This window comes from Onychomys torridus, chromosome 8, assembly GCF_903995425.1.
Source record: "Onychomys torridus chromosome 8, mOncTor1.1, whole genome shotgun sequence".
Taxonomy (NCBI): domain Eukaryota; kingdom Metazoa; phylum Chordata; class Mammalia; order Rodentia; family Cricetidae; genus Onychomys; species Onychomys torridus.
In genome coordinates, this window is record NC_050450.1 from 21,294,054 (window position 1) to 21,306,796 (window position 12,743).

Below are 12,743 nucleotides of genomic sequence, written 5' to 3' on the forward strand. Positions count from 1 at the left end.
CATGCTGTCCCCCCGCCCCCCACATGCCATGCCGGCCCCTTCTCTTTGACATCTCTGAACTGAGATGCTCCTTTAAAGTCTTCTGTGTGGTGTTTTTATGTGTATACCCATCTGTCTTGGTGGGTAGCAGGGCTGCACAGCTCCAGGGTGACACACGCACCACTCACCAGGGAAGCCGCCTGCCTGGAAGCGCTTCCCACACTTTCCCCTTCTGGGACCACTGCTCAGCTCCAACATCCCTGTTGCCTCTCGTCACCCCCTCAGCCTGGAGTGCTCTCCCTGGCCAGTCTCTGCCTCTCTCATTGGCAGCCAGAGCTACTTGTCCAGCTGGAAACATTGTCATTCCCTTCATAGAATGCTTTTCTTTTTAATGACTTTACATATGTATACAAGTGCTCTAATCTGCACAAAGAACTTTATGCCAGAAGAGGACACCAGATCTCATTACAGATGGTTGTAAGCCACCATGTGGGTGCTGGGGATTGAACTCAGGACCTCTGGAAGAGCTGCCAGTGCTCTTAACCGCTGAGCCATCTCTCCAGTCCCCCTTCATAGAACTCTTAATTGACACCTCAGGATTTAAAAATCCAAACTTATCAAGTCCTTGGCCTCAGACCGGTGCCTTCCTTAGTAACTTCTCGCAGTACCCTGCCCTCCTTCTGGCGGAACTCTGCCTCCTAGGCTCCCCCTATTCCTGAAGGTTCCCAGGCCTTCCCCATTGTGGAAGATCCACCTGCCCCGGTCCTCCCCAACTCCAGAGACACCTTCCGTCATGAGTCTTGGCTTTCTGTCATTCCCTGAGAAGTCTTGCTGGCAGGTCATTTGGTACAACTTTGCCTTGCCTGTTCCTTCTCTGTCCTACCATGCTGGATAGTTCCAAACTGACACTTATATGATTTGATCTCTAGTATGTATTTGTGTGTGTATATGTATATGTATATTTTCCACGTGTCTATTTCCCCTATTACTCGAGACTGTCAGTCATCTATTTCATCCATTTTTGTGCCTGTGGTCCCCAGCCAAATACGTGGTGCATCACTGGAGACTAATGAGTTCATAGGTGAGGAATTTAGGATGAAGTTAGGATGGAGGCTGGCTGGCTGGTGACCTCAGCATTCAAACTATCCATCCTCTTGAGCTCCCCGCTAAGCAGCCAGCTTCTAGGCATTTGCCACATCTTACTCACTGGAACCCCTTGGAACTCCCAGTGCTTTGGGTAAACTTTGGCGGCTGAGTAAGCAAGTGGATCAGAGGAGGCAAGGATAGGGAGTTGGGGGCGTGAAACAAATCATGTAACAAAGATTTTTCTCTGCTTAGAAAGTCCCCTGACCCACCGGGCGGTGGTGGCACACGCCTTTAATCTCAGCACTGGGGAGACAGAATCAGGCAGATCTCTGTGAGTTTCAGGCCAGCCTGGTTGGTCTATAGAACAAGATCCAGGACAGGCACCAAAACTACACAGAGAAACCCTGTCTCAAAAAAAGAAAGAAAGAAAATCCCCTGACTCCACCTTTCCCCTGGTTCCTGCTCTTCCATGCATGGGCAGGAGCTAATGGGGTGTCTGATAGCATTTGCTGTCCACAGGGAGTGACCTGACCTCAGTGGACCCCATGGTCCTGGAGCAGTATGTGGTGGTGGCAGATTATCAGAAGCAGGAGAGCTCAGAGATCAGCCTCAGCGTGGGCCAGGTAGTGGACATCATTGAGAAGAACGAGTCAGGTAAGGATGTGGACCACCTCCCCCACACCCTCCACCATCACCAAGCCCCACAAACCAGAAGCATTCGGGAGCTCTGAAACAAATAAGCAGACCCACCTGGTCCGGCCCCCCAGAGCCACTGAGGGGTGGGCTCATAGCCACTGCCTCAGCAGCCTGTTGGGTCCAATGTTACCATTGTTCTGATTGAGTCCAATGTTACCATTGTTCTGATGCTCAGTACCGGAACATTCCTTCTGGTTTTCAAGTACTTGTCAACAGAGTTGAGCACTCCACTGAGACTTTTCTTGTTGATTTCCCTTGGGAGTCCTCTAGAAGGCTGAAGATCTGAGGGAGATGGCACACTCCTGTAATTCCAACACTTATGAAGTGGAGACAAGAGAACCTCAAATTCTAGGCTACCTTGGCCTACGTAGAGAGACTGTGTCTCAAAAAAAAAAAAAAAAAAAAGAAGAAACTGTTCAGAGAAGATGGACATCTGCCAGTCCCCTCAACCAAACTGTCATCCCAGGACCACGGTGTGTGTGGGGTGGGGGGTTGAGACTGGGGGCCTGGACTCCACACTGCACATCAGTCCAGGTCACTTCATGTCTTTGGCCGCCAGCTCTGTCATTCACAAAACACGGAAAACTGTCAAAGGATTGTTGAAAGAGTAAATGATAGAGTGTAGAGAGAGACTTGGCACAGCATGTGCGCCAGAAAGGCATGTTTCCTTCCTTCTTCCTCTCCCCTTAGCTACATAGCAGCCACCACACCTTGCAGAAAAAGCAGGGAGTGAGCAGCCCCTCTCCCTAGCTGGGTTTCCAGTGGCTCATCATATTGCTAGGGGCCAAGCTCTATGATAGCCCGATGGCTGGTTAAGTCCACGTAACTGTGGAAAGACGATGTTTCCAGCACCTTCAAGTTTCCATTACTCATGTTAGTCATGAGACCTGTGTTAGCCAATCAGACACTACTGCACAATCTAGGAATAGTCCCTGCTTCCAAGAACACAGGAAAATGGTGTTTCCGGCATCCCCCAGGTCATGTCACCATATGGTGTTAGCCAATCATACCTCCATGATTATGCAATCTAGAAGTCATTAGCTTTTATGACCTGGAAGGAAGTACTGCTCCAACATCATTTCAGCGTCCCATGCTCTAACTCTTCCAAGGTTACGTCTGTGACTGTAAAAGGTATGAGGATTTCTCCCACAGCAAAGCAGCAACCACATCTTCAGTGAACACCTGAAGGTCCTTTAGTCCAGTTCTGTTCTGACACTGCCCACGGCTCAGTCCCCCAGTTCATCCTTTGTTGCCTTAGCCAAGTACAAACCCAGTTGTTCTGCCTGTGCATCCTGCAGCTGGCTATCAAGCATGGTTCGCACAGCCCCTTTGTCTTAAGTGGCTTATATGACCAAGAGAAACATGCTTGCAAGGTCATTGTCAAGGATGCTCCAAAGGATATAGATGAAGGGATGCTCAGGCAAGTGGTGGGAGAGACCCTGCACTCACACACCCTCTGTGGGTGCTGCCCTCCAGGAACTTCTGTGCTCTGCTCGGCAAGCTCTCCAAACCCCTGGGGTTTCAGAGATCTCACTGCACAGTTGACAGCTGTGTTGACCTGTGATTGAATAAAAGGGTCAGATCAAATGCTAATAGATGCTGGGGAAGCCAGCCAGACTGCTCATCCAGACCTCTGTGTTGTATTTGTATTCCAGGGTATGGGGTAGGAACTCTTCCAAAATGGGATTTTACAATCTATTATCAAAGTAGGTCAGATAATTTAATTTCTTTATAGCTAGGAGCTCCAGGATGGAAAAGATTAGAGCATATTTTTAGCTTCTATGACTTCCCTTGGAGAAGGGAAATCCTTGCTTCCATGCCTGCATTGGGCAGAAAAAGCAGATGCAAGGGGCAGGCGAGAGAAGGGCAGAGAGAGACTGCATCCCAGTCTTCTGAGGCCTAAAGTACCCCAAGAGTATTCTTGCCACTTAAGTCATGAAAGCTACGGGAATAGTGACCTGTGGTTGAAAACTGAAAAATAAACCTATGTTATAGCTGACTCCAAGTGACTCATCATTTGCCCCCAGGTCTCTACAGGCTGTAGAGCTAGAGTTCCACTGTTCCTAACTCTTTGTGGTTTTCTAGCTCCCAAGAGAGATGTATGCAGGTTATATGGCAAGGATATACCAAGGAACACAAAGAAAGGAGTCCCCATTCCCTGAGCTGCCAGGATGGGTTGCTAGGAAGGATGTGAGACAGGAAGATATATTGAGCAGATAGTGTTCCAGCCCCTTATATAAACAGGCAGAAAGCTTGCTTTTGACCTGTACACAACCCCCATACACTTTACATCCTCTCTAAGTGGCATTGTGCTTCATGTAATGTAGGTACCATGTGAATAGTATTTTACTATATGTTTAGAGCAGAAGTTCTTTTTTTTTTTTAAGATTTATTTATTTATTATGTATACAGTGTTCTGTTTGCATGTATCCCTGCATGCCAGAAGAGGGCACTAGATCTCATTACAGATGGTTGTGAGCCACCATGTGGGTGCTGGGAATTGAACTCAGGACCTTTGGAAGAACAGTCAGTGTTCTTAACCTCTGAGCCATCTCTCCAGCCCCAAAGCAGAGGTTCTTAACCTGTGAGTCACAACTCCTTTGGGATCACATATCAGATGTCCTGCATATCAGATATTTATATTACCATTCATAACAGTAGCAAAATTACAGTTCTGAAGCAGCAACAAGATAATTTTATGGTTGGGGTCACCACAACATGAGGAACTATATTAAAGGGTCACAGCATTAGGAAGGTTGAGAACCACTGGCTTAGGGAGTAATATTAAGGATCTATGTATTCAGGATACATGGAGTATTTTTTTAAGGTGTTTTTTTAATTTCATGGTTGGTAAACACAAATGTAAAAACCAGATACTGGGGGGTTAGAACATGGACATCTTTAGGTGGAGGCTATTGGGCCTGCAACAGCCCTTCCTCAGAGAGCACATGGTGTGAGTATAAAGCCTGTCAAGCTTCAGACCTGCGGCCAGATTCCTCTTGCCATGCACCAAGTACCTTTTGTGGCTGGAGTTTTCTCTCCAGGTCCCGCCAAGCCCCGGCAGTCCGACAGCCCACTTATAAAATAAAATAAACACATAGACGCTTATATTATTTAAACTGTTTGGCCTAACGGCCTAGGCTTCTAGCTATCTAGTTCTTACGTCTTAAACATCCCACAGCAACCTTTTGAGGCCTGTGCCTTTAGGATCACACACCGACTACAGCTCTGCCACACACTTGATGGACATGGTCTCATCTGTTACCCTCTTTGTGTCTCAGTTTCTTCATTGTGCCATGAGGACAGTAATGTGAAGGTCATACAAGACCGTGCAAGTACAGTGAGCAGTCCATTGCACGCCCTACTAATGGCAAATGTTTTATAGGCTCCTTACTCAGGGCGACCTCCCTCATCCCTGTCCCAGGCTCAGGAACAAGTTTCTTGTTAACTTATTTTTTAGCAAATAGTAGCTACTATTGGCAGTTGTATTCTACCCAATGAACTAGTTGGTTTTTTTTTTAGCCTAACTTAAACATTAACTGTTGAGTAACAGAATATACAGTCAGCTTCCACACCTGTGGACTCTGAATATTTGAATTCAACCAACCATGGACAGAAAATAATCAAGGAAAAAAAAATGTGATTGTGCTGAACATGTCCAGAGCTTTTCCCCACCATGACCCCCAGACATGCAGCCTAACTGTTGACAGCTTTGACATCCGTATTGGCAGAAGTCTCCTGCGGATGAGTTCAAGTCTACAGGAGTGTGTGTGGGGGTGGGGGGGGGGCTAGGTATGTCCTGTACCCTTTATATGAGGGACTGAGGGACTGCTGCATGTGAGGAGGATCTGCTGTCCTCAGGGCACCTCTAGAACACACCCGTCTGTGCCGAAGGACAGCTGGATTATTACACACACACACACACACACACACACACACACACACACACACACACACACTTTGCCCCGCTGACAGCGCCTTGCCATCTTCTTACAGGTTGGTGGTTCGTCAGCACCGCTGAGGAGCAAGGCTGGGTCCCTGCCACCTGCCTCGAGGGCCAGGACGGTGTGCAAGATGAGTTTTCCCTCCAGCCTGAAGAAGGTAGGAGGGAGCTTCCTGGTCACCCCCTCTCGGCAGCCTCTGTTCTGGGATTGATAGCTCACTAGCGCAGGGTCCCGAGCCTATGAACAGATCAGGATTAGAACTATAGGGTAAGCCTGTGCTTCCTCATGGGTTTGTAGGAGCTGCCTTAGGTGAGCCTTGTCATAACTAGGCCCTCACCCTTTTATGGGACTCCCAGCCTGCCTGCTGCTGACACCCTACTACTTCCCGAACACTGCCAAAATACCAAGCTATACTTGCCCATTTACAAGACTTTTGACCCTGTCTGTTTAAACATGCCTGATTTTTCTGTTGATGTAAGTGTCCCTTTTGTCTCCCACACACTTCCTTTTCTGGGGGACATCTCATGGTAGATGTTCTATGTGGTGATGCCTGACACTCAGCAATGCGGAGGCCCATGCTTCTTCTCCCCGAGAACTTCCCAAAGCAGAGGCCCTCAGTGCCTCTGGTAGCACACAAGTGTCTGGGAGTCAGACAGACCTGAGTGTGAATCTTACCTCTGCTACATACAGAATAATCTTGGGACAGAGACATCTCTCTAAGCCTCAGCCTTCTCTGCTGAACATGAAAATGTTGTGACTTGTGCCCCCGTCCTGCCTGGGGGGTGGGGGGAGTGTTTTGGGGGTTCCGTGGGTGGCTCTGAGGAAGCAAAGAGACAAATGAAGTGTGTCAGAAAAGGGCGTAAAGGGAGGAGGGTCTAGAAACCCCAAAATTTACACACCCAAACATCGCATGTGGCTTTGCATTTAGTTGACACTCTGCAGAGTTTGTCAGGAATGGAATGTCTACTGGACACCTCTTCATTCATTCCCCAGAATTCCTCTCTAGGATGTCTGGAGCTGGGAATAGACTCAGCACCTAGGGAACATTATCAGGTGCTCCCAGGCCTCCAGCCCCTGGGAGTCAGTGTCTCTTAACTCTGCCTTCTGCCCTCCCCCCAACATGCTTCCTGGCCAGTCTCCTGGAGGTACTGCTCTCTGCCCCGGTCTGTGGGTCGCCGCCGGACTCTGGGGGACTTGTATGCCATCAGCTGGCGTCAAGGTGCCTACCGTTGGAGATTTCTTTGCATTTGGTGCTTGGAGCCAGGTCCTTGCATCTCTATCTGCATGAGCTCCCTGCTCTGGGATTGCCTGCATCTGCTGCATGTGAAAAACATGATCTTGTCATCTTGTGTGTGCAAGCATGCAGGATGGGGAGGAGTGGGCCTGGGGTATCTGACCGCCTTGGGGCTCTGATGTGTCCCAGTTTAAAAAGGTGCCTGAGTCTTCTATGATAGTGACTGGGCAGCCCCATTACTTTTACCAGACTTGTTTGAGTCACAGGAGGAAGCCACATCAACCGGATTAAGCAAAAACAAAAGTATGAAAAGCCAGGTTGGTGGTGAGTGGTTCATATGTGTGGCACTTGAAGGCTGGGACAAGATGATCATGAGTTTGAGGACAGCTTGAGCTGCATAATGAGATGCTGTCTTTTAAGGAATAGGAAGTGTCACTAAAAAGCCAGGCTAGAACTAGCTTCGAGCAAGGCTGGATGTACCCTCATCACCTGTGCCCTATTCTGTTTCATTGACACAGCTCTGTTTCTCAGGACACCAATCCCAGGCACCTGTCGGGGATAGTCACCAAAAACTCAGCTTCTCCTTCAACACAAGCACTAAGATTTGTTCCCCCAAGCCCTCCCACTGTGTGCCATCCCTGAACCAATTGCAGTAGCCAGGCCTTGTACTGTGACTAGACCAGGGTCATATGCACATCTCCCTCCAGGAGGCAGGGGCTCAGCTACCCCTACTGCACATGGATGAGCCATGAGCAGAAAAACAGGCATTGCTTGTGTAGACTCTGAGCTCAGTCTGGAGTCACTCAGCATCTCTGGAATCCCACAGCTTGAGAACCCTCCCAGCTGGGGCCTGAGGGGACCCAGGCCTCATGGGTTTGGATGCTCCTTCTCACCTGAACCACACAAAATTAGTGTGCTTGGCCGTCAGAATCCTTCTTCCCTTCCTCCCTCCTACCCCAGCCTGGTACCTGCTGAATCAGCACAAGGGGAATTAGCTGACCATGCTGAACAGAAGATGTGTGCCACAAGTCAGCACAGCCCCCTCAGAGTCGGTCAGCAGGCCATTTCAATAAATAAATAAATAAATGCCTGAGAGCTTCCCACCTCCTCAGCAGCTGCTGGCTAGGCAACGGATGCCTTAAGTGTTTTCCCCAGAAGCATGAGCACTGGGTCATGGTTGGCTCAGCCTCTCACCTATGAACTGAAATGTAATCTAAGAACAGCCCTCTCTTCTCCTGGCTGGGCTCTCCTGGGACATGTGTTCATGTTTCTCTGTGTCAGCAGCCAGAATGGACACTGGAAATGAGAACTGGTCCCTTACCCTCCTGAGCAACCTGCCCAGGGTCTGCCAGTGAGCAGGATCTCTGGGCTGCTGTGGTAGCACAGTGGGAGATGGCTCTCGGGGAGGAGTGTGGGCTATGAGGGTGGCACTGTGGCTTGTGGGGAGAGTGGGGTGGGAAGGAACCCAGCCATGCAGGTAATCAACGTGATTGGATCAGGGCTGCAACATGGCCGATGAAAAGTATAGTCTGGTCACCATCTAGGAAATGAGAAGTGCTCTCTGTCCCCTCTTTGGTGGCAATTTCAGCTTATGTCTGGACTCTTGGTCTCCATAAAGCAAGAGCTAGCAGGAGCCCAGGAGGCTTAACTCATTTTGTGAACCCACAGGGGGGTTTCAGAGCATGGTCCCTCCCTAAACAGAGGCTCATTCATAAAACAGTTACCAGCTTTGCCAGGCACATTCCAGTGCCGGAGACAGAAACATGACTCAAATTAGACCAATCTCTGTCTTCATGGAGCTCATACTCTTCCCAGAGGAAGTAGAGTTAGTTAGAGGTAATTCCTGGAATCAGGGAGCTAACCTGAGGGAGGGAGATGAGGATGCTGTGGGTCCGAATGTTGCATGAAGTCATGGCCCATGACCTTGAGGCCCAGATTGGAAGGAAAGGAGGGAGGTTCTGCAGTGCCGAGGCCATCAGAGGAACTGGGGCCTCTAGAGCTCAGCGGGAGCCTGGGGAGCCGGCGACCTCGCAGAGAATTTTTCTCCCTGTGATCCCAGTTCACAGCTAGCATTCTAGACTCCTCCAGTCTCTTTCTCACCCCATCATCCCGTGTCCCTGCAGAGGAGAAGTATACGGTCATCTACCCGTACACAGCTCGTGACCAGGACGAAATGAACCTAGAACGAGGAGCTGTGGTGGAGGTCACCCAGAAGAACCTGGAAGGCTGGTGGAAGATCAGGTATCTGCCTGTGCCTCCCTTGTGGTTCGGTGGGGTCTGGGTCACACACGGGCTCCAGCTTCACAGAAGTCTGTGAGAAGCTGCAGGCAGGTGACATTTCTGCCTCAGCTGTTAAAGGACACATCTTAATGTGATTTGGCCTTCCTCCCTGCCCATAGCTTTCCTGTAAAATCCTAACAGGCAAAACCTCTGAGTTCTCCAAGCCTCAGAGAGTAGAACACTATTATATGTCTTACACCACAGCCAGGGTGTGTAGTGAGCTGCTCTAAGTTTGTGTAAAATGGTGTTTGCACAGGGTAGAAGTCACCTAATAAAGCATTTCTCACAAATCACCCAATCACTAAATGACATGTGACTGTCATGGTACCGTGCTGCAGAATAACATATCCTGGAACTCATAGCTCTGGAGTTCAGGGGGCAGTTATCAGGCTGAGCTTAAGGGTCCTCCAAAGCTGGGAAGTATTGGCACCCATGCTTTCCTCTCCCCCAGAGCCTGCTCACTTTCCCATGGGTGCTGTCAGTGCTTATGGCTTTGTGCCTCAAATGATGGCCTGAACATGTGGACTGTGTTGCATTTTAGCCAGCTTTTTCCACTTAAAGCAAGACTTACTCCCTCTTAGAAGACATTTTAAGTTTGACAAATGCTTAATTGTACAGATTTCTATCTCCTTGTAAATTTGCCTCCAGTTACAAGTGACCTGTTTTTCACTGAAACCCAGGCCATTTTGTTTCTAAAGTAGTTTTGTTTTGTTGTTGAGGTTTTTGTTTGTTTGTTTGTTTGGGGTTTTATTTTGTTTTGAGACAGGCTTCTAGATAGCCCTGACTGTCTTAGAACTCACTCTGTAGACCAGGCTGGCCTCAAATTCACAGAGATCCAGCTGCTTCTGCCTCCAGAGTGCTGGGATTAAAGGTGTGCGCCACCACTGCCTGCTTCTTTAAGTGAGTCTTTTTGTTTTGTTTTTTTGAGATAAGGTTTCTCTGTGTAGTTTTGGTGCCTGTCCTGAATATCACTCTGTAGGTCTCAAACTCACAGAGATCCTCCTGGCTCTGCCTCCCGAGTGCTGGGATTAAAGGCGTGCGCCACCACCGCCCAGCCTTTATGTGATTCTTAATGAGATTTGGCTCTGCCATATATCATGACTAGTCAGGTGGGTCTATTCCTTTTTCCACAAAGGTGTGAGCACCTATTTGGAGAGATACTAGTAGCTCTCGGTGGGCTTGGCTGATTTCCATGGTGTAAATACCTTGCCACTTTCAAGCCACCAATGTGATGCCACTAAATGTGAAGTTCAGAAGAAATCTGTTGAGCCAGTGTGGGCTTGCTCCAATACAGTTCTGGTCCAAACAGACCTGACTGGTTATTTATGAAATCCAAGACTTCCATGTGAGAATTAGGCAATTGTTGCCCTCACCAATACCTGTTTTAGGGACAGTTGAGCTGGTGTGTCAGAGTCCCTGTCATTCCTGAGTTCAGTGGCAGCCAACATGGAACTACACCCTTCATCTTTGTCAACTGACACAGAGCCCTGACTGTCAGTGTGAGGCTTTGAAACAGGGGCTGGGGCTGCTGGTAAAAGGCCACAAAGAACAAGTTAAGAGGTCTGGGTCTATTCCTCCACAGACTTGCTTGTAAACTTGAGTGGGGTGTTTAACACCAGTGGGCTCAGGCTTCTTGTCTTTTAAACAGATCCCAATTCTGGTTGAAAATCCCTTATTTGAAATGCATGGGAACAGAAGTCTTTGGGATCTGGGATGTTCTCATCTTTGGGGAATGTGGCATATGTGTAATGTGATGTCTTGGGGATGAGGAGGGCTATGGGTAAACCCAAGATTCACTCACTGTGTTACATATACACTGTATAAGCACAGCTGGAAGATGAGTTCATGCGAATCTAATACAGCTGCATTTTGACTGCGATCCATCAATTGAAGTCAAGTGTGGACTTTTCCATTGGTGGGGTCATATTGGTGCCTAAAAAGCTTTGCTGGGAAGCGGGGGTAGGGGGCTGGACCTGCAGTCCCTCCTGCCAAGGTTGGCTGGGCTCAAACACACTAATAGCTGTAAAGTGCTCGGGGCAGCTCTGACAGAGCAGGTGCCAAGAGTGCTGGCTCTCACTGATGTCACTGTCACAGTGGTACCATCGGGGACAGCTCTGATGCAGAGCTTTACCGCTGCTTGCCCATGAGTGATTTGAGATGGGCGGCTTGTCCCCTTGGCCTTTCATTTCTTTATTGAGTTCACCGACACCCAGTTGCTCGTACCCAGGGACTCATATTCTAACTAGAGACAGGAAAGCCACAGCCAAGTGCATTTTGCAGGCGCTGGGATGACAGGGTGTGCAGAAGCCAGAGGGCCATTGCGGAGATTGGGCTTCATTTGGGTATCAGAAGAAGACGTAATGACATTAAGTAAAGCCTGGGAAGAGGAGCACCCAGGAGGGAGGGGGAGGAGCTTGCCAGGTAGAGGGCCACCCAGAGCGGCAGTGTGGGGAAGTGACGAGCATTGGTGCCTTTGGGAGACTACCAGTGGAAGGGGTGTGTGGGACACAGTAGCTGTTGAGAGAGACAGGTGGAGACCAGGTGGGGAAGACCTGAAGGCCAGTGTAAAGACTTAGGCATCATCCGAGGGCAGTGAACTGCATGTTCTGGCCCACATGCACAGTTCACTGTCCCACTGTCTTAGTGAGGGATTCTGTTGCTCTGAAGAGACACCATGACCACGGCAACTCTTAAAAAGGAAAACATGGGGCTGGAGAGATGGCTCAGCGGTTAAGAGCACTGGCTGCTCTTCCACAGGTCTTGAGTTCAATTCCCAGCAACCACATGGTGGTTCACAACCATCTGTAATGAGATCTGATGCCTTCTTCTGGCCTGCAGGCATGCATGCAGGCAGAACACTATACATAATAAATAAATCTTTAAAAAAAAATAAATCTAAAAAAAAGAAAGGAAAACATTTACAGCTTACAGCTCAGAGAGGTTCAGTCCGTTATCATCGTGGTAGAATATGGCAATGTGCAATCAGATATGGTGCTGGAGGGTAGCCATAGGCAACAGGATGTGGTTTGTCTCACTGGACATGGTTTGAGTGTATATGAGGCATCAAGGCCCGCCTCCACAGTAGTACACTTCCTCCAACAAGGGCACACCTCCTAATAGTGCCACTCCCTTTGGGGGCTATTTTCTTTTAAACCACCACACCCACCATCCTGAACAAGACGTATAGAGGCATGCCTACACATACACACACACACACACACACACACACACACACACACACACACACACACACGGACCAACCTGACCAGAATCCTTCCCCTTCCTTCCAGGTTCCAGGGCAAAGAGGGCTGGGCCCCTGCTTCCTACCTAAAGAAGAGCAGTGGGGAGCCCTTGCCCCCAAAGCTGGGCCCCAGCTCATCAGCCCACTCGGGGTCCCTTGACCTGGATGGTGTTTCTCGGCAGCAGAATGCTCTGGGCAGGGAGAAGGAGCTACTCAACAACCAGAGGGATGGCCGGTTTGAAGGTCGCCTGGTGCCAGATGGTGACGTTAAACAGAGTGAGTG

At 49.1% G+C, this 12,743-nt stretch overlaps 1 protein-coding gene across 2 annotated transcripts in view; it reads left to right on the top strand.

Moving 5' to 3' along the window:
- The window catches only part of Sh3pxd2b (SH3 and PX domains 2B), an 83,866-nt gene that overhangs the window by 57,949 nt on the left and 13,174 nt on the right, over positions 1 to 12,743 (top strand). Inside the window, exons 7-11 of one of the 2 annotated variants that reach the window (XM_036196452.1) lie at positions 1,585 to 1,719; positions 5,758 to 5,862; positions 6,841 to 6,924; positions 9,063 to 9,180; positions 12,510 to 12,736. In XM_036196452.1, coding sequence (XP_036052345.1) covers positions 1,585 to 1,719; positions 5,758 to 5,862; positions 6,841 to 6,924; positions 9,063 to 9,180; positions 12,510 to 12,736 — 669 coding nt within the window. The remainder of the gene's footprint in view (positions 1 to 1,584; positions 1,720 to 5,757; positions 5,863 to 6,840; positions 6,925 to 9,062; positions 9,181 to 12,509; positions 12,737 to 12,743) is intronic. The other variant, XM_036196453.1, reaches the window with a different exon arrangement.